The sequence below is a fragment of the Mirounga leonina genome, unplaced genomic scaffold (genome assembly GCF_011800145.1).
Source record: "Mirounga leonina isolate KUSES-001 unplaced genomic scaffold, KU_Mleo_1.0 Mir_154, whole genome shotgun sequence".
Classification (NCBI taxonomy): domain Eukaryota; kingdom Metazoa; phylum Chordata; class Mammalia; order Carnivora; family Phocidae; genus Mirounga; species Mirounga leonina.
The window spans coordinates 39,054,017-39,076,187 of record NW_023270389.1 but is presented as its reverse complement, the minus strand read 5'-3'; the positions used below and the strand labels follow the sequence as shown (position 1 = coordinate 39,076,187).

The 22,171-nt window shown below is 43.6% G+C and overlaps 1 protein-coding gene across 2 annotated transcripts in view; it reads left to right on the top strand.

The window, feature by feature from the left end:
- Positions 1-22,171, top strand: part of PTPN14 (protein tyrosine phosphatase non-receptor type 14) — a 183,934-nt gene that overhangs the window by 66,272 nt on the left and 95,491 nt on the right. For both annotated transcript variants that reach the window (XM_035010548.1, XM_035010547.1), the window contains exon 2: positions 11,519-11,845. In XM_035010548.1, the coding sequence (XP_034866439.1) occupies positions 11,672-11,845 (174 nt within the window). In that variant the 5' untranslated portion in view covers positions 11,519-11,671. The remainder of the gene's footprint in view (positions 1-11,518; positions 11,846-22,171) is intronic.

The window sequence follows — 22,171 nt, the reverse complement described above, 5'->3', positions numbered from 1 at the left end:
GATTGAATAAAGACAAAGTAGATGTTCTGTTTCCCCTTTTATCCTTCGAAGATGGACATGTTCCACACCTTTCTCCAAGCTTGTGTAAGCATAAACACATACATGATGACTAGCTTTGCTTTGATTTTTGCCTTATGTATTATCCTGCAACTTTTGCAACCAGCCAGTAGGTACAGAATTTTTAATGGGTGTTGCTCTGAGTTCATAGATTCAGAGTTAACTAATTTTTTATACCTGCATAATACCCTAAATAATGTGGCTATGCCAGAGTTAATTTGGTCATAACTCTATAGATAGGTTGTTTTTAGTTCCCCACCTTTTACTACAGACGATGTTTACTGCACCATCCTTCTACATAATCCTTAAGATTCATTGCTTTTATTTCCCCAAAGTAGCATTGCTGAGTTAGAGTATGCGTTAATTATAGTGTGGAGGGATGTGGGGTTCTAAAAGCTGTAGAAAGCATTGTTGGTTCCTGGCCTTGCACAATCTAGTTGAAGAATAGATATGCATTTATTTTCCCAGGGATGTTTTTGCTGATGTACAAAGATTTCCATAGACAGGGTTTATTTCCAGGGAGATTTGAAATCCTTAACATTCTGAAACATAGGTATAAATCAGGAGAGCAAAGGGAGCCTCATGAAGTAGGTTTACTCTGTGTCGTGTTTGCTGTATTTATCAGATATGAATTTGTTAGAAATCATACATGTTTAAGTTTCTCAGTTTTTAAGAGCTAAGAGTCCAACTTGAGAACTGAAGTCCTTGAGATTTGCCCTCCTGTTTCTTCCTGTGCCTACACCTTCCAGGGCTGCAGACGTCCCCCACCCAGGGGGAGAGCCATCCTGCAGGTAGCATCTTGTCTGTAGCGGCCCGGGCTTGCTCAACACTGAAGCACGCAGCTGAGCATATCTTCAGTTTTGAGGTCACTAATGGTAACAGGAATGTTTGTATGCTAACAAATTGTTTTTATAACAGCAAAGTTACTGTGCTAGAAACAGGTGCCTTTTCTTTGTACTGTCCCTGAGAGCTGCTTAGTACGACATACGTTTTTCCAAGTACCCACTTAGGTTGTGTGTGTGTGTGTATGTGTGTGAGATAGGCAGGGGACAGAAGAAAGGACGATTATGATGGGCTTCCTGTGCGTGTGTGTGCATGTGCACATGTTGTCTACCTATTATGTAGATGCCAACCTGTAGCATGACCATCTCTGTTTAGAAGCTTTGTTTTTTCCCATTAGTAATTAACATTTGGTTACGTCAGTTGGGATTATGCAACTCTGAGCAGCTGACACTAGTTCATACCTGTTTCCATTCTTTCTCCCCTCTGATTCAGTTTCTTGGCTCTGGAGAAGTGAATTGCATTTTAACACTTTAGACCCTGCTTGCTTGTATTCCTGACTCACTGAAGTGGTCACCGTATCTGAAACCCACTGAGCAGCCTGTCATGGTTTCCAGTCCGTGAGACCTGTAGTTGCTTGTTTTGCATTCACGTTTTGTCTCCTTGTGAGACATCGCCTCACTTTTAAAAATTCGATAACCATTGGCTTGTTGGAAAGCAGTTCTTACCCTTGTGACACTTGGCAGTCTGGTTTCCTTGGGCTTCCTGCAGTGTTCAGTGACAGGAACAGTAAGGACAGTGACTACGGACGAACGAACAGCGCTCACTGTGTGCCAGGCACCGTGCCAGCACTTGATATATTACTAACGGGTGTAATCCAGCAGCTCTGGCTGGTGGGCATTGTTACCACCCCATAGTACAAATGTAGAAAGTGCGGCAGCCTCGGAGCTATGGTTCTACAGCCTGTAGGTGGCTGATGCAGGGAAATCACTCCACATCTGGGTGAGGTTCACTGGTGGGGCTCGAGAAACCAAGGAACGGGGCGATGTACCCAGGGAAGCTGGGCGCTGCATGCACCGACCCACTTGGAGAGAGAGTTGGCAGAGAGGCGGGGCTGCTGCTGATGTTTGGATAGGAAGTGACATGGGTGAGTCCTCCCATCCGAAAGCCCTGGCCATGTGAGGGGGAAGTTGAGGGAACTCAGGCATGGGCAGGAAGGAAACAGGAGAGGGAGGTGTGGAAAACTTTGCTAACAAGGGAGGTCACTGGTAACAGCCTCTCACGGAGAGTCCCTCTCTTGATCAGTTTTGTCCCTTCAGGGTGCACATCCTGGAGGAGGGTGAAGCAAGCTGGAGGTACGTTTACCTTCAGCGAGTTTCTTTTGTTTTGATGAGTGAGTCATATGAACAGGTTGGAAAACCTCTTCGGTTGCTCTTGTGATTGTGTTTTTCAAATTGGTTTTTGAAGAGGTCGTATGTGATGGGCCAGGATTACCCCTCTCTGCAGCACAGACTGGAACCGTAGAAGGGAGGTTGTCTAGGTAAGAGGCACCGGGTTGGGGGGTGGAGGTATGGGATGCTGTGACGGGGCAGGACCCCGATTCTGCTGCCTTGCCCTCTGCATAGAACCTCCTAGGGCTCAGGATACATTTCCGCCATATCGGAATAGAGTCCACTCTGGGTGAGCAAAGATAGACTGCAGATGGCATGGTGAAGCCTTCCTTAGAGAATGTGGTTGTTTGCTCTTGTCATGGTTATTTTTATATCACCAGGTCGTTTTCTACCCCCTTTCTGGGCATTTTTAGCATGGTTTTAGCACTGAGTAAGAGCACAGGGTAAGACAGTGTCATTAGTAACTGTGTGATCTTGGGCAGGGTCTTAACCTCTCCTGCCTTGGTGCCCTAGTCTTAAAATGGGGGCATTAGGAATAGCCATTTCATAGGGCCATTGGAGATAATGCTTATTAGCAGAATGCCTCTGTCATTGTATCTGCTTTAAAAATGGAAGTGCCCATTATTGCCTTCTTAGTGTTCTGACACTTGCAGGACTCTCCCATTCTGCTTCCTATCTATGATTAGCTGTGACCTTCTAGGACACACATCACCCTGGGTGTAGACCCTGACTGCGAAAAGAACTGGATTTGGAGAGTTGCGGATTCTACAGTCTCTCAAAGAAGGGTGGAGTCTCTTAGGACAAAGCATTCCTGGCATGAATAGACAGAGAAAGCTCATCCGAGGAGTAAGTGAGAGTCAGGTGTTCTAATAGAGTTCATTAAAAGCAAGTTGCACAGGAAGAGTCCCTTATTCTCTGCCTGATTGTTCTTTGCATTTTATTCAACTTGTCAGCTTTACCTACAAAAGGAATTTTTCTTGCCTTCTTTTAAAAATGGAATGCAAAAAAAAAAAAAACAAAAAACACCAAAAAAAACCAAAAAAAAAAAGGAATGCAAAATGATTACTGTCAATTTGATGTAGTTAAATGCAAGCTTTTTTGGAAGGGCAAGAGGGGTTTGCATGGAGGAGAATTCTGACCCCTTTTTTTCTGTGACATACTCCCACAAAGTGGGCACTGTTTTCTGTTTTGCCAGATTACTTTATTAAGTGCCGTTTAAGAAATACTTCTTTATTAAAAAACAACAACAATAACAAAAAACACCCCCTAACTTTTAATACGGAAAATTTCAAGCACATACAAAATTGTAGGGAATGGTATGAGCCCTGACATCCCTGTCTGCTACGTACAACAACTGCAGCTCTCATGGCCAATATCGCTTTATCTGTACCCCCACACAACCCCCCCACCCCGTTTGTTTGTTTTGAGAGAGACCATGGGCATGGGGGGGGGGGCAGCGGCGGGGCAGAGGCAGAGAATCTTAGCAGCACACTCAGCCCAGAGCCCAACATGGGGCTCGATCTCACCACCCTGAGATCTTGACCTGAGCCAAAATCACGAGTCAGATGCTTAACCGACTGAGGCACCCTGGCGTGCACCCCCCCACCCTGTTATTTTTAAGCAAATTCCCAGTAAGATATTGTTTTATCTGTAAATATTCAAGATGTGCTTTGAATGCCTTAAAAGTTTGAGTAAAGTCAAAAATGAACACTTTCATGTTTTGAGATCCTTCCTGTGGGAAGATCATGTCTCTCTAGAGACCTAAGGGCAGTGATCCTCAAAGGGAATGGGGAAATGATCTTTGTCAATGATGACTTGGGGGCTTTTTCAAACTCCTTGTCTCCCCAGGCTTTGCTCCCTCCCTACCACCTCCTCCCACATACAGTTGAAAATGTAGCCTTTGATTCTTCATAGAACTGGTTTGCTTTGAGTGTTAGAGCAGGAATAATCAATAGAGAACCACCGCTTGGGGGAAAAAGTGATTCCAGAAGCTTTACTACTCAACCAATTTTGTTGTTGTTGTTGTTATTTTTAACCAACATGCATGGGACTGTTTACAAGTATATTTGTTTACTGCCATCTTAACCAAAGTATGCTGGATGTTAGTCAGTCGTCCCTATTTACTACAGGGTGCTTTCAACACAGTTTTCCATGCTATGGAATGCTTATTTTTATAGTTTACCTCCCTCATTGCCATTTTATTCCCTGCCAACATACTTTATCTCTTTTAAATCTGCTAAGGGCTAAGAAGCAAGGTTTGTGAAGGTATATCAAGTTAGAGTAAATGAAGTGTGAGGGTGGTTTTTTTGTTTGTTTCTTGAGCAAAGTGTGTGTTGTTGGAATTAAGGACTTTGTGATATTTGATAGCTTCGAGGACATTTTGGCTCCATTTCCTGGTTTTCGGCGCTATTCCGCGTGCATGTAGTTGGCATGCAGCCCTCTTTCGTGGAGGTCAGGTACCACTGTAGTGGGTCCTAGAGCAGGAATCATTCTAACCTCAGATACAGCTCCAAATACAGAAATGTAGACACATTTCTCTACCTCCCACCACTGGATGTTTGCAAGTGAGTTAGCTGGAGGGAGAGGAAGGAATTTAAAAATGTGACCATTCTTGCTTTTGTTCTAGTTATTTAGCAGCTAACAGTTAGGGGCTTGTGCTTTAAGCCTTGCACCACATTTTACTTGGCTTCAAATAATTCGATATATGGCTGTAATTTGGGTATTCTATAGTACTAAAATTTATAGAAGAAACCGACAGTGTGATTTTTTTTTTTTTTCACCGAACAGAACTACGTTCCTCTCTGCTCTTCTTCAAGGGGGAATCAGAGAAGGCATTTTCCATAGTCTTTTTTCCCCATGCCCTCCTAACCCTTTTTAAAAGTCTCCTTAGAAAAATGACATAGTACTTTTCAAAACTGAGCTGTGCCTCATGCAGGTTTATACACAGGATGGACTAATTGCATCATTTTTTCCTTTCTCACACCCAGACCAGGGTTACATAGTTCTGTGAGGTATGCTTGGGAGTTGTAATAATGTGGAATGCTGGAAAAATTCCAGAGACTGTTAGTAAATACAGAATGCAGCTGAACAGCAGTTAGCTTTTGTTCGTGATTTCAGAACTCACCCTTAGGAAAAAAGCAAGGCAAGTATACATAATATAGCGTAGGAAATAAAAGGATGACAGTGTTAAAGATTTGGATTTTAATTTCTGTCTTTACGCTGAAGACTGTACAGGTAATTCAGGACAGAGGATTAAGCTGTATTTGGTTGGTATTCTGAAAGGTCTCTCCACTTCTTACCCATCATGTTTAAAATTTTTTAGATCAGCCAACTGACTTTCTATATTATGAGAAAGCTGGCTTTGCTTTGTGTTTTCAACTTGGCAGGTGTTTTGTTGATATGTTTGGAGGGGGGAAAGAAAGTAGAAGGTAAATCCACAGCTGATAGTTAAAAGATGGAAACGTATATATTAGATCTTTTCGGAAGCTGATTGGTCAGGAATGAGTTTTAGAAGTGACTTTGAAACTTTTCTGTATGTTCTCTCCTACTGTAGCCTATTCTATAGAAGGCCTTTAAAGTGTAGTCTTTACAGAGCAAATGTCCCTACAAATTGCTTTCGGCAATCATGGGCACATTGGATTATCACATGAGTAATTCCATTGTAGTTTTTGCAAAGAACTTCCATGGGATGTGGCATCTCTCTGGTCTCTGAGACCACCCCCAGTCTAAGACACATCAAGGGCTGGAAAAGGCAAACTTGGGTGGTGGGAATGTTCTTTTAGAAATCTGGGTTCAATTTTTTTTTTCCCTCAAAGAGCACCAGTGAGCTGAGTAACTTCTCATCCCTCTTCTCCACAGTTTAGCCTCTCTTAAGGCCCCGAAAGTCAGACCTGTCTCAGGCTCCAAATTCCTCAGGTGTCACTTGAGGTCATCTGGAGGCCCCTGCCCTAGCTTGGCCTCAAAAACAACTATTTCAGGATTCATTCTTTCATCATAATGACAAATATTTAGTTAGCTTTCTGCCATGTCCAAAGGAGACTACAAATCTGAATCTGACACAGATCCTTCCCTTCAAAATTTTCTTTGGGGAGCTAAGACACATCCAGGGGTTTCTCTGGGGTGAGGGAGACTGTGATGTCAGCTCTAGAGACACAGCTATGTGGATTATAAAACCAACAGCAATTTGGAATCATTTTCCACTGAAAAAAAAGTACAATTGTTTAACACAAGACAATATACATGTTATTGATGAAGATAAGAAAAAGGCCACAGCCTTCTTACCCTCTTAGGATGGGCTCTTTATGGGAGCATTTCTTCTAATGATGGACTCCTTTTTGCTCCAGGTGTCAGTGTTTGGGGGATTACAAGGTGGAGTGCTAGGAGAGTACATGGTTCAAGTTTTATACTTGGTCAGTTTCCCTGTGGACTTGTCATACCTTCGTGTTCAACTCCTGTGTTGTTTGCTTTTTTTTTTTTAATGTAGGTGGTAGGGTACTCAAGCCCTTCTTTTCACAGCTGCTGTGCTATCTTTGAGCAAACCTGGCTTCCTGTATGAGGGGGAAGGGGACATGTGTACACCCACAGAAGCATTTTCTCATTGGCTTCTCACAAACCGGTGGGGTGGGTAATATCCTCTGTAAACTGAGGCTGGGAGAGGTTAAGTCACTTGGCGTTCACCCAGGCTGGTTCTTGCAGGAAGGTTTGCACATGTTCCGTTTGTTTCCCGAGTAAATTTTGGTCCTTGGAGAGGACCTCCCTGCTCCATTGCACCTCCCACCTTCTGTCATGTGGGTGTCCTTCCTCTGGGCAGCCTTCAACATGCACTTGTCAGTTACTTCACAGACCCAGAGACCCCCCCGCAAGCTGCTGGAGAGGTCAAAGAGTTGGTGGCACTTTCCTTGCGATTTTATTTTTTTTCACATTTGCTTCTTATTCCCAGCGACTCTCATCACTAAAGGGCTAGGGTCTAACTCTTATCCAATGCTACTTTTCTCACTAAGGTACATCTTTGAAAAAGAGGATCAGCAGATGATGTTTTGGAGTTAGAATATGTTCCTGTTGGTCTTGAAAAAAAAATAAGTCAGCACTGTTGGTTTTACTGTCTATACTAACAATAACAACAAAGAGTCCCTTCCATGAATGGGTCTCAGCAACATTTGCAGCTTGGTATTATTTACTGGAGATGTTCCTGAAGAGTAGATAAAACTTTATCTTTTAAGTGACTTTATTTGTAAGGGACCTTTCCATTAAAAAAACAAACAGACAAATCTTACAGTAAATAGAATGATGACCCCCTAACTTGATCTCTTGTCAGGAAAATCTTAAGCATCATAAACATATGACCTTTTTAGGAGAATATGGCACTTAGTTCTAGGTTTTATAATGTTGTTCATGTGCTACAGTAAATATGGCCCCTGAGAGCCACATGGGCAAAGTAATTAGAGTGCCAAGAGCCAGACTATTTAACAGAGAGGACTTGCTTGTAATAGATTTCACATCCAGTCTACTGTCTGGTGGCGTATCTTAATCCTTGCTCCCTCTGGCTAGCAAGGACAAAGAGGAGGAATTAGGCTTAAAATACAGAGGGTGCTGGGTTCCATGTAATGAAGAACTCTGTGCCTGTTTAATAGTTAAAAGATGGACTTGTGATACATGTGCTATGGATTCTTTGAGAGCTAAACATGGCGGATAATTCATAGACTATTCAGATGGTAAAACAGAAAGGGATTAAGAGGTCCTCTTCTCGGGGGCGCCTGGGTGGCTCAGTCGTTAAGCGTCTGCCTTCGGCTCGGGTCATGATCCCAGAGTCCTGGGATCGAGCCCCGCATCAGGCTCCCTGCTCAGCGGGAGGCCTGCTTCTCCCTCTCCCACTCCCCCTGCTTGTGTTCCCTCTCTCGCTGTCTCTCTATCAAATAAATAAATAAAATCTTAAAAAAAAAAAAAAAGAGGTCCTCTTCTCGAACCCTATGGTTACAGTTGAGTGTCACATAGGTTATCTACTTGAAATCATTCAGGTGGAGCCCATCCTAGAGGTGAGGAGTGTCTTAAATGAGCTCCTGGAAGCCCTTCCCAGGGTTACAGCTCTGTGACTAAACAAGTTCTGGGTATAAATACCAGGAGCTTTTAATTTAGGTGAAAGATGTAGGTGTGAAAGGTGGAGAAAATAGGTCTCTGGCTCTGGAGGAGTTTAGAGTCAAATGTGCTAATACTTTTAACACGAGTTTGATTGGTATGTTAAAATACGCAGAAATGATGTGGGAGTTCAGACAAAGAAAGAATACTTTGCTGGGAGGGATCAGAGAAATCTACTGAAAGAGGCAGCTGCATTTCAACCGAGCTGTGAGGGCTATGGCATTGAGGGTTGCCTTTTTTTTTTAAATCTTTGGACTATGAACATTTTTAGGTATACAGAAAAGCTGAAAGAACAGTGCAGTGAATACCTGTACACCCAACCATCTAGATTCAACAACTCTTAATGTTTTGTCATATTTGTTCAACTCTGAATTCGTATATGTACGTATTGGGTTTTTTTTAGCCATTTGTGAGTAAATTACAGATATTACAACATTTTTACTCCTAGATGTATCCATTGGCATCTCCTGAAGCATTCTGTTAGACGAGCACAATTCCGCTATCAAAAATGGAAGAAAATTATCAGTAATACATTAATATCTAATTTCCATTCCCTATTTCAAATTTCCCTGTCTCATGTCTTTCATAGCTATTTTTTTAACCCTGGATTTGATTAAAGTTCACACATTGCATTTTGCTTTTAGAAGTCCTAAATCTCTTTTACTCGAGAGCCACCTTCCTCCCCCACTCCCCGTTCAATTTTTTTGTTTCATGACATTGACTTTTCAGACCAGTTTTCTTATAACTTTTTTCTTGATACCTTACCTGGCAAGTTTCTTACAGATTGAAGATTTAAATTGTTTTAAAACTCTTTAAAATAGTTTGGTATTTTCTAGGAGATCTATTGCCAGATTGTCAGACGTTGCTTCTGACATACCATTTTTAGTAGCTAACATATTTAGAATATGCTAATCTTTATTTGCAAAAATAATATAAGGCGGGGCGACTGGGCGCCTCAGTCATTAAGTGTCTGCCTTCCGCTCAGGTCATGATCCCAGGGTCCTGGGATGGAGCCCGGCATCGGGCTCCCTGCTCAGCGGGGAGCCTGCTTCTCCCTCTCCCGTTCCCTCTCTCGCTGTGTCTCTCTCTGTCAAATAAATAAATAAAATCTTTTTTAAAAAAAAAAAGAAATGTGTACAATAGAGAGAGTTCGATATAATATCAGCTCTACCTAGCCCTGTTCATCCTTTTAGTGAACTTACATTCTTTCCCATTACTTTGCGTGTTTTCATTTATTATAAAAATTGCAATCATCTCTATTTTGTGTACATTTACTTTTTATTTCACTAACTGTGCATTATGGATGGCGTCCTATAGAATACACAGAAGGGATTGTTTTTAATAGTGGCTGGGATAAACGTATACCCAGCCAGCCACATTCTTTCATAGGTGTTTAAGGTGAGACACACCCAAATATAAAGTACCTGGCCCAGGATTAGAAATGTGGCTTCTGCCCACAGAGCCAATATTTAATATACGAGTGAAATCTTGGTGTCTTCTTGCCCTGTGCGTCAACAAGTGAGGGAATGAATGTGTGAGTAGTCAACTCTTCAGGGCTCTGTGTTTGAATTCGGGCTCTCTCTTTTTTGCTTTTTTGGGTGGGTCCCTACATCGTCTCTTCTGCAGATATCAGATCATCAGGTTGGCCTTCCTTAGAGGTAAACACGACACTCTGCCAACACAGAGTGATTTAGAAACGTTAATAGATTTTACCAAGCCACAGTCTCTAGCATGTGTATTTTAAGCCATCATAAAACATATACCTGTCATGCTAAGGAATGTGCCAGAGGGCAGGCATCAAAGACTGGCCGAGGGAGTCTGGGGAGTATGTTTTGCTGTGTTGTAGGGTTGTGCCCTGACAACCTCGGTGAGGTCTGGGGTAGTTCCTAAATATTAAAGTCACTTTATTTATTAATTCAGGAATTTCTGTAAGTAATTATTCATACTTGCCCATCTAAGTGTCCAGGGGCTCAAAGGTAATTCTGTGGATGAAGGGTGTGAAGACAGGCTGAATCTGCTTGAGTTAGGGAATCAAGGTAACAGAACGATCATAGGAGCAAGAGATGGTCTTTTGAGCTGAATGGAGAAGGGAAAGTGGAACAGAAAGGCTGTCTGGACCTTTCTGGCTTCTTTGGTAGATATGATTAATGAGCTCCCAGTGGGAGCGTTGCTGGCTCAGGGTGAAACAGTAAAGCCGCTTTTATTGTTGTTTTATTCTTGTGTTCTCCATGGCAATCATGTTATCAATCAACTTTGGTGGGACATCAGGGTGTCCGTACATCTCATTAAATAAGTAAGTTAAAGTATCTGCAATTTGGTGACAAGACTTTTGCATCAGGCGTTGTTTTGTAAAAGAACAAAATGATGGTCGGGTGGTTCCCCACGTTGAACTGTCTTAACTATCTGGTGAAGAAAAACACAGAGTTGTGATATTAAATGCACAAAAGGATTCATGTATTTGAAACGTTTTAAAATGCAGAATGTTGCTGACTCTACAAAATGTGCATTCCTTCCATTTTTCTATCCTCCATTCTAAATGTATAAAGTAAATAAGAAGATAAAAGCAAATAACAGAATAAATATTAAAAAAAAAAAAAAGACACCTGTTAATGAAAAGAAGGAGGCAGTGTTGCAAAGAGGGAGGGAGGAACAAGATAAGATCCTAAGTTCAGGATCAGCGAGCGCTGAATTCCTGGAGCCTCACTTCTTTCTTCCCTAAAAAGGGGATCATAAAATCTACCCAATCAGGTTGTTAATGAGATCGGAATGAGATAAAAGATAGAAGTTAAACAGTGCTCAGATTCCACTCCTGCTGCTTTCTTGAGCGGACAGGATGGTACAGTGAGAAAAGCATGCGACGTTAACATTGAACAGACATCGGTTCGATTCTGGCTTTGCCATTCACTCTGTGAATGGATGCATTCTTTTCATCTCTCCGACCCTCACTGTCCTCAGCTGTCCAGTGGATTTTATCAGATCCCCCCCAATAAGGTAAGATAAGATAAAGAGCATGGGCTCCGCCAGGACGCTTGGGAGCCTCAGAGCTTGCCGGTTCCCAAAGCGGGGTGTTCATCCCGTCCCGCGGCTGTGTGCTCACTCGTGCGGACGATCTCGAGCTTCCCTCACCGCTGATGACCTTGCTGCTTGTCCGTTTGCAGCGATCCTCTGGAGGGCCGCGCCGGACATGGACACCTCTCGGCATCTGGAGGAGCACGTGCCGTAGTGTCGTCACCCAGTCACGAAGCTGCTAAGGCCGTCTCAGGGGCGTGGGCGCCAGGAAGGGAAGGCGGCGTCGGGGGGGCCACATCGCCATGCCTTTCGGCCTGAAGCTCCGCCGCACGCGGCGCTACAACGTCCTGAGCAAGAACTGCTTTGTCACGCGGATCCGCCTGCTGGACAGCAATGTGATCGAGTGCACGCTGTCGGTGGAGAGCACCGGGCAGGAGTGCCTGGAGGCCGTGGCCCAGAGGCTGGAGTTGCGCGAGGTAAGAGCGGGAGTGCGCGGGAGGGCGGGGCGGCTGAGGCCCGAACGCGCCCAAGGGACCGGCCACCTGCCGCTTGGCACCTGCCCGGCTTTCCAGCCCCAGCGGCCGGCGTAGAAGGGTCCTGCTGCCCTTGGCCTGGGCTTGATCTCGCAGCCTCAGTGGATCAGGAGGCCTGCCCCGATGCGTGGCAAGCAAGGACCCGGCCCAGAGCGTGCACAGGGTGGCGGCTTCCCTTTGGTTCCGCCGGTGCGGAGGTTGCGGGTTGGGGGTAGCGTCTAAAGTCATTGTCCCTCTTTCAAACCATTGAGTGGGAGCTGGCGCTTTGGCGTTCCAGCTGCAGGTCTAGGAGAAAACACGCACGGAGGGGGTGGATGCAGCTGCTTTTCGTTTTTGTTTGTTTGTTTCTATATTTTCCTCTTCAGAGAGGGGAAAAGTATTTAAAAGGAGCATGACCAGTGAGGCTTTTTGTGGGCGCTTGTAAAATGGGCGTTTTGTTCCTTTCAAGATTCTAACTGACCCTCCTTTTCTTGGCGCCGTCTGTGAGACTACTTCGGGCTTGAAGCAAAGCCAGGGTTGACCGTGAAGGCGGTCAGGTTATCACTCTTCAGAAGGAGACTCCTAGGGCAGCCCTGCTTTTTCCAGCCTTATAGACATTCGAGAGAAGAGGGTTTCCTGAGACCCCACTCCCCCTCCCCCCCGCAGGTGTGTCCTGAGAGCCACTTTGGGGCAGGCGGGCCAGTGGGTAAGATGATGTAATAGATACAGTGGATACCAGCGTGGAAGGGACTACAAGCCCCTGGGATCTGAGGACCGGGAAAAGCTCTGTGGTTGTCCTAGGCCCTGTGCCCACATCGCCTGCCTCGGCAGGGTGGTAGGGTGAGCGGTGGTGCCTGCTGGAAGTGATGATGTTTGATGTCGTCCTGCATACTGGCCTCATGATCCACCTTCTCGCCGCATGCACACTGGAAGGGGGGTCCAGGAAGGTCTTCCTCTCCCCTTGGCGTCCTCCGCAGACTGACTGCCGTCCTCTGGGGGGACTGTTTTCACCTGAGCACGTCTGTCTCCTGCCAGTCTGCGGGTTTATGCTTTGGTTTCTGTGATCGGGGCTTCATTTGAAGTGTATTTTCCTGACGGAGACTCTCCTGTCCCACAGCTACGTGCAGCTTTGGTGGCTGACCCAGCGGAAAAACATGGGAGGTGTTCTGACCTTGTTGGTTGATAGGTGGTTTCTTTTTGCTTATCAGTGGCACATTTGGGTATACATATTTACATATATGCATGGGCATAAAGGAGAAACCTTAAGACTGGAGATAGATCCGTTAGAAGACTGGTCTAAATTTCTTTCGAAGAGTTTAGTTATAGATCGTGCCACTTTTGAGTATTCTCAGTAACTCACATTAGGATAACGATTCTTTGCCTGTATCGGGAGGCACTATATCATGTGCTGAAGCAGTTATAAGCTCAGTCTTTCACGTCTTGGACTTGGGTTCAAGTGATAGTTCTGTCGCTTATGAGTTAGGTGTGCTTGGAAAAGTTACTGCCCTTCTCTGGGCATCAGTTTTTTCACCTATAAAAGCGGAATAATGATACCTTACGTATCTTATGGGGGCTGTTGTAAATATCAAAAGAGATTTGGTATGGGAAATGCGTAGTGCTGCATCTAATAATTTATGATTGTCCCAATTTTAATGTCTTAAGAATTTTTGAGTGAAGAAAATCTTGAGCAACCGCAGTGTGCCAGTTACTGTGTTAGGACTTGATGAATGAAGATAAATAGGGTATAATTTTGTCTTCAAGCTATGCACAGGCGAGTAGGGGAATCCAGCATTTAAGTGAAGTGAAGATCGAATGCGATCCATGCTACAAGGCAGCACAGGGGCAGGCCTGAAAGGCAAAAGCTACCCTTAGAGTTGTGCAGTACACAGTCTGTCCCACTGACTGCGGTGGCCCTGGGAGGGGGAGAAGATGCTTGGTGAAAGATGAACAGAGCCTTCACTCTCTGAGTGGGGACTTGAAGGATGCCTAGGACTTCAGGTGGAAAAGAAAGCAAGGCCATCCAGGGCATGGGGAATTGGATTTTTGAAGATGGAAGGGTTCAGAAGGGTAGGTGCCATTCTTGGGGGCTAAGAAGGCATCTGTGTGCATCACCAGGTAGAGCTAGAGTCTAAGGTGCAACGGGAGGAGGAGGGTCTGGAGATGTGTATGGTAATAATTACTCTCAACAGACTATTGTTTCTCTCAGCAAGAGGGCAGAGGTCAAACCCGGATTAGCCCATGACTGTTGTCACAAAGGATAAAGCCGTGATGTCCAGATTCTTCTGTCAAGTGTGTGTTGCAGTGTGATTGATCTTCTCATGCTAAGGTGGGGTTGACATTTAACGCTGGCTTTAGTTTGACATGCTCTAAATGGGCGCATCCACATTAGAGCAAATCACTTTCTTTTTTTAATTGTATGCTTTTGTTCTGTGACAGACGACATTGAAGGTAATGCTATAGCTACTCTGGTGAGATCAGGCAATCTACTACTTTATTCTTCATTTCCACATACACACCTCGAGGAGGAATGCATTGTTCCAGAAGCAGGAGGAGGAGGGGATGAACCTAGGGTCTGCTCTACTCACTTGACTTTCTTTGTATTCGGGTCATTTTCCAAATAGAGCTAATGGAGCTTGAGAGGAGAAAGTGAAAATCTGTCTAAAATATAGCAAAATGTTTAGTCTTTATTAAGGCTTGGAAACCAGATTATGGTGGCTATTTGGTTTTGCCCTTAGAAGTATTCTGGAGTCTAGATGTTTCCTAGATTTTATAATAGCATTATATTAGGAAAGGAAAATTAATTGATTTCACTTTTGATCTACATTAATTATCATTTGTGTTTTGCCACTTTGTTTTATCATTTTAAAAATTGATTTGATTTTTTTTTTTTTTAAGATTTTTATTTATTTATTTAACAGAGATAGAGCACAAGTAGGCAGAGCGGCAGACAGAGGGAGAGGGAGAAGCAGGCTCTCCGCCGAGCAGGGAGTCCGATGTGGGGCTCGATCCCAGGACCCTGGGATCATGACCTGAGCCGAAGGCAGCCGCTTAACCAGCTGAGCCACTCAGGCGCCCCTTGATTTGATTTCTTAAAGCACTTTAGCTTTATAGCAAAATTGAGTGGAAAACAGAGTCCTGTATACCTCCTGCTCCCCCCACTCCCACACCCTCCCCCACACCAGAGTAGAATCAGATGAACCCAAGTTAACACGTCATTATCACCCGGATCCATAGTTTACATTAGGGTTCACTCTTGGTGTTGTGCATTCTATGGGTTTTGACAAATGTATAATGACATGGATCCATACGGCAGACTTTTTGAGAACCATGTCTGGTTTTGGATGTACTGATATGCTGCCATTTCAAATGGCATTGAGAGGACCCAGGCCAGGCTCATAGTGTCAGCAAATGCGTCAAGGCCTGAGGGAAGCTGAATATGAGAGGGTCCCTGCTCCCTGAAACCCTGGAGTTTAGAGACTAGGACAAACAAGAAACAAAGCAAAGGGGACAACCCGTGCTGAGGTATAGAAACAGGAAAGCATGTGGAATTTTCAGGGAAGGGCAGAGTTCATTTTGCAATGGTGTGTGTGGGTGTGGGTGTGGAGGGGTCACGGCAGGGAGGGTAGGAGTGTAGAAAGGCAGGTGGGAGTCCGCTTTTGAAGGGTTTGACGTGTCTGGCTAGGGAGTTTCAACTGGGTTCTGTTTCTAAAATGTGTCACAAAAATCGTTAAAATAACTGCCACCTTTTAATGCACCCCGTCTTGTGCCGAGCACCTTCTCCATATCAATTCATCACATTCTCTTAACTCTGTGAGGTGGCTTCTCTGGCTGTCTCCATGTTACCGATGGGGACATCGCAGCACAGGGTGACCTGCTGGCCGTGCTGGGGCTGGCTCAAACCCAGGCGTGCTGACTCCACTGTTCGGATTCCCAGGGGTGCATGTGTTGCCGCAGAAAAGGAGCTGTGGTAAAATGCTTTGGGAAACACCCTCATAAGTGCTATTTTTTTTTTTTTTTTAAAGGTGTTGAAGTCAGTGTTTCACAATTATTTTAGCCTCGTGTTAAATCCTCTTTGAACTGTTTGGAGAATAAAGCACTGCGGTGAGATGGGGAAGCCATCTGAGGATTTCAAGGCGGAGTGTGACATGAACACCTTGCATTTTAGGAAAAGTACCAAATAGAGAATGAGAATTGGGTGACAGGAGGGACAGAGATGCTAGCTGGGTGGACTTAACAATAGTCCTGGCAAGAAGAAATAAAATGGACTCCTTAGGGAAAAAAAACAAATTTTTTAATTGGTTTAAGTTCAGAAAAAAAAATTAGGTATGAATTTCTGGCTAGGAACTTTTTTTTTTTTTTAAGATTTTATTTATTTATTTGAAAGAGAGAGAGCACAAGCCGTGGGAGAGGCAGAGGGAGAAGCAGTCTTCCCGCGGATCAGGGAGCCCAATGCGGGGCTTGATCCCAGGACCCTGGGATCATGACCTGAGCGGAAGGCAGACGCTTAACCTGCTTAACCTACTGAGCCACCCAGGCGCCCCTAGGAACGCTTATTAAGGAAAAGACTTAAGATGTAGAGGCTCAGAAAATTAGAATTCTGGTAATATGGTTAAAACATGTTTGGATTAATGGAGGTCACCCTTTTCTTTGCTTCAAATGAGATCTTAGGTGGAACTTCCATGTATAAAATGGAGCTGTTGTGTTTACAGAGCGGGTGGATATCTGCAACCCCGTGTCCTTGTGCCCTTCCTACCTTCCAGTACAGTTTGAAAATCACTGGCCTAGATTAAGAGAGAAATAGTGAAAACAGTGTGTCTTATGACTAATTCTCATATTTGAAAAAATAAATGCATGGAGAAGCAGCGGGGTTTATGGCTATGAATGTGAGTGTGGACCAAGCCGCCTGAGTTTGAGTCTTGACTCTCCCACTTACTACCTGTGTCACCTTGGATAGTTACTTAACTGCTCTGTGCCTCTGTCTCCTCATCTGTAAATGGAGATGGTAATAGTAGTAACCTCCATGAGTTGTTGGGAGGATTAAAAGAATTAGTTTTTGCAACATTGCCACAGTATTACAGAGCTTGGCACATGGGAAGCACTCAGTATGGTGGTCTCCTCTGTGAGACACCACATGGGCTCTCTAGACTCTGCCACAACACCTCCAAAGAGTGGGTTCTTATCCTTTTCTAAGTCTGCTTGTTTCATTTGTAGATGGCTTGAATTATTAGAAACCGTGATCAGACATTGAGCCAGAATCTTTCAATTTCTTGAACAGTTATTAAGGTTGTATTGTCCAATATGGTAGCCACTGGCCACATGTGGCCACTGAACACTTGAAGTGTGACTAGTTTGAGCTGAGCTGAGCCATTACTGTAAAATACACATCAGATTCCAAAGATCTAGTATGAAAAAAGTTAAAATATTCTCTTAAATCATTTTTATATTAGTTACATGTTGAAAGCATACTATTTTGAATATATTTTTAAAAACAAAATTTATTAAAATTAATTTTGCTGTACTTTTTTAATGTAGCTGTTAGAAAATGTAAAATCAAATATGGGGCTTATATTTGTATTTCTACTAAACAGCACTCTTCTAAGAAAGGCAAGGAGGCCATGTTAATAGGAATAAGGAATATTAAGAACTTTTTTGGAATATAAAGAATCCAATAAAATCTAGAAATATGCTAGAATTATTTCCTTTAGGGTTACTCCTGACTCTACTTTTTTTTTTTTAATATTTTATTTATTTATTTGACAGAGAGAGACACAGTGAGAGAGGGAACACAAGCAGGGGAGTGGGAGAGGGAGAAGCAGGCTTCCCACCGAGCAGGGAGCCCGATGTGGGGCTCGATCCCAGGACCCTGGGATCATGACCTGAGCCGAAGGCAAACGCTTAACAACTGAGCCACCCAGGCGCCCCCTGACTCTACTTTTAACTAGAGAATAATAAATGGAGGAGGGATAAATAATTTCACAAAGGTACCTTCACAGCTAAACTTTAAGACAGAGACCCATTGCTTTACCAGGAAATCTACTCTTGGGAATGGTGAATTCGATAACTCTTGGATCTCTCCTACGGCTAGACTAAGAGCCCTCGTTTTTAAAGGAGCCTTAAAAAAAAAAAAAATCCCTGATCATTTCATAGGGTGGGTGATGATCCTCAGATTTATCCCCTTTTTCTTTTGTGAATTTATATATTCGTTTTTACTAAAAGGTGATTTATCCCAAGCTATGGGCTACAGTAGAAATGTCCCACATTTTGCTGTTTTCATAATGGCTAGAATTTGTAAAGATACCGAATCTTAACTAGCTTAAGCTAACTTACATTAGGGATATTTCTGTGGTTTGATTTTGTGCTAATTTTCTGGGCATTGGTTACGTAACGTGTGATGATGAGAGTATTCGGTTAAACGGAAGACCTCATTTCCTGGCCTGTCTGGTAATAGTGGAGTTTGCTGTATTTGAGAGCCTGAGCTCTCACCATATCCATATATGTTTGTATTTGCCCAGGGCTAAAATCACACTGATCAAGAGTTAGCTGAAGAGTAGACTGCTGGGAGATCTCTGGCCTCTGAATTTTGTATTGCTTTTTGCCTTTGTAAAGATTATAACGTGAGATCTTGTTCTCGTACTGTCAGTTCTATGAGGCAGACTGGCACCAGTGTCTGTTTTCTAGATAGAGAGATTGTAGGTGAAATAATTTCCCGTCTTAACTTGTAAGTCTTCATCTTTCTGGATATTTGAGTGAGCCGTACAGCCTCAGAAGAGTGATTTTTCTCCCCCCCCCCCCCCTTGGCTATGAGGTTTGCTTCTTGGGCCTGTGTTACACTCTACAGTCACTTTTCTGATACTTTTATGAAAGATGGGCTAGGCAAATGAGGATGGGGCAGTCGGGTCAGTTACAGAAACCCCAGACCTGCCCAGAGTAGAGGTGGATTGCACACAAGTTGTTCGCCAGGGTCGTCCAACTCATGTCGAGTGGTTTATTTTCCAAAGCCGTTGGAATGAAATGGCATCAAGTGCTGTTTCGGAGTCTGCTTCTAGTCCTCTTTTGAAGCATTTTCCATGCCTCAGTGAAAGTTTTAATGCTTAAGTGTAATTCCTGTCTGTTTTATGTGGAGGCATACCAACTCTCTGTTTCTTAATTTACAACCAAAATGCTGGCTCTGACAGGCAACCTATTACAACGTAATGCAAGATATTTTAAACTCTTGCTTCTGGATGATTAACTCTTCAAAATGCTTAAGATAAGATCGTGGATTTAATCCCTGGTAATTGCCAAGGCTGCATCTGTAACCCTTGCAGATAGATCAGAGCTGTGCCATTGGTCGCAAAACTGGAAAAACGAAGTCCTCAAAGAATCTTTCCCTGTTCATAATAGCTCATGTGGGGGATACCACCATCTCTACAGGTAAATGAACAGACAAACGACAACAACTCAGAACTATTTTTAAAGGCCTTCACTAGAATCTTTTTCTTTGTACTGAAGAGGGATCTTACGTTAGCACTAAAATATTCACACACGGATCTACCACTGAAGAAACTAGCATATTTTTGAGTGGATGCAAGCATTTCTGCTTCCTCCGTTAAAATGAAAAACTCCAAACCAAATAGACCACGGAACCACTCATCTGAAAATGTCACCTTAGTGTGCCTCTCTCTATACTGTTTCTTAGTAGTGCATTTTTAGTCATTGATTCAGAGATGTGGTTCCTTTCCCTGGGAATTGATTCTTCTTTTTTCTTCATTGCAGTGAGCTCATTGCAGGACTCAAAGCACCAGACCTGTTTTCCAAAGAAAGCCAGAGAAATTAAATGGGATTTATAGCTCACCCCGAGGTATCATGAGGATTAGCTAGACCTGGCTTAGGTTTGCAGCTTCAGAGAGAAATAAAAGTGCCTGGGGTATTTACTTGGGCGATATGATGGATCCTTTTGGTCAGGAAGGGCGTGGTTTCTATTTGGAATCAGCCTACCACACTCTCCTGAACCATGTGGCAGTGGTTAGCAGGGAAGCTCAGCTTTCAGGATTCAGTGGGAGTTTAAGTTGGCAAGTCAGTTACGAACCAGCCTGGTGTGGTCCCAGCTGGGCCTGATGGGATTAATGGTCCCTTGCCTAATACACAGGAAGTTGATGGATGCACATGCTCGTTTCAGTGAGAGGTTAGTTTCTCATGCCTTTTCCTGGGAGCCACTGTATAGACACAGCGGAATAAACCTGCACTGCATCAGAAACTTGAATAGAGCAGGCCGAGAACTTTGAGACAGGGTCTTTCTCCTCTGTTGAATACTCCAGGGTAGGGATTTAGCTAGAGGAAGAATGGCAGGGATGGTAGGGGGGTGGTTGGAGAAAGTTACTTTGGGCATAGCTTCACAAAACGGTGTGGGAATGGGGATCTCGTAAATGGATTTTCTTTTCCATGAGATAATGGGATTCAGCATCTCTAAAATTAGGTTATTCTGGCCATTTAGGGAGGAACTCTCACAATTCTCCCTTGTGCTGGACACCCCGTTTCTTGAGTAGTAATGTATTTCATTGGATAAATGCATAGTAGGTCACTCAAATATTCTGTGTCCTCTGGAAAATACCATATTGCAGCAACAAAAATATCTTATGCCATGAATTAGGTTTTTGCCGTAGAAGTGGTTTATGTCGTTATTCACAGTTCTGTACTGTTAATTATGGCTCAGGACTGGTACTGTGACTTCTCTTGTACCTCATCCTCCTTTTCATTATATGCATGTGTGTATCCGTGTGCATGAATGTTCATGTGTGCGCCATGGAATATTCTTTATCAGGGTGCTTTTTGGGGAAAGATCAGATTTAATGATTGGGTGGGTGAGAATGAGAAAAGGAAATTTAAAATGCTAGCCTTCAGGGGTGCCTGAGTGGCTCAGTTGGTTAAGCGTCTGCCTTTGGCTCAGGTCATGATCCCAGGGTCCTGGGATCGAGCCCTGCATTGGGCTCCCAGCTCAGCGGAGAGCCTGCTTCTCCCTCTCCCTCTGCTGCTCCCCCTGCTTGTGTTCTCTCTCTCTCTCTCAAATAAATAAAGAAATCTTTTTAAAAAAATAAAATAAAATGCTAGCCTTCAAAGCACAGGAGCAGTAAAAATTTTAAAAACTTTTTTTTTTTTTTTGGCAAAATTGATTGTAGAATGTTTATGCAGTTAATGTGGACCCGTTCTATTTTCAATTTTACTCATTTGAGTGGATGTTGTCATTTGAATGAAGTATGATCATAAAATTATACCCCCAAATGTCAGGACTGTTTTAGTGAAAGTTAATAAATCATGGTTTGGCCTGTGAAGCAACTGCAAAGCTTGTCCTCCCTTTCTCCGCTCAGGCTTATAAAAGGGCTCTTTTCCAATGAAAATAACTGTTACATAGCATGTTACTATTTATATATATTACCTCATTTATTCTATGCACACTCACTCCTAGCCACCCCAAAGGCAGTGGCATACCCTTAAACAGCACTGTGCACCATTCAGGAATTCAGTAGAATGCAGAACTGCCTTGGACTCTTTTCAGACAGTTTATTAAATTAAGTACCCCGATTACCTCATTTTCACATTAGCTTAAGTCTACATCATAGATCCCCTAGGACAGCATCAGGGGTATGTTCCCGGGTCCCATAAACACCTGTAAGCCTCTAAAGAAAATCTTAGGGGAGGCACTATTTTGTGATTTTTTTTTTTTTCTTACACCTTTTAGGTTTTTATGTTATTTATAGGCCTTCTTCTTCTCCTTTTGCCTGCTTTTTCCTCATTTATTTCCAGACAACCTCTGTCTTCTAATTCTGTGGTTCATGGACATGCCGGGAGTGCCAGCAGAAAACCTGCTTTCATTCACCAGTGTCGATGGTGACGATGGTGATGGTGATGATGAGGACAGTAGCAGCAACAGAAAGCTCCATTATTGAAGGAGTGGAGTTATTAACCTGTGCCGTGCGCATGGTTTAAGACAAGATCTCATTTATGCTTCTCACAGCCTGTGGGCGATGGCTGTAAGCGTCCTCCCCATCTTACAGATGAGAAAGCTTTGACACTCTGGAGGCTCAGCAACTTGTATGGAGTTATTAAGACAGTGAGTGCAAACACTGGGAGATGAACGGACTTCATAGCCTGTTTTCCTTCTGTTCAGCCACATTTCATTTCCTCTACACCACCCATCACACTGGAATAGCTAACAGACTCCCTGAAGCTGGAAAGTGAATGATAGGGTCAGAATTCGCTCAAGCAATTGGTCCAAGCTGATGGAAATAGAACCTTGGCTCTGTTTGTTGGCAT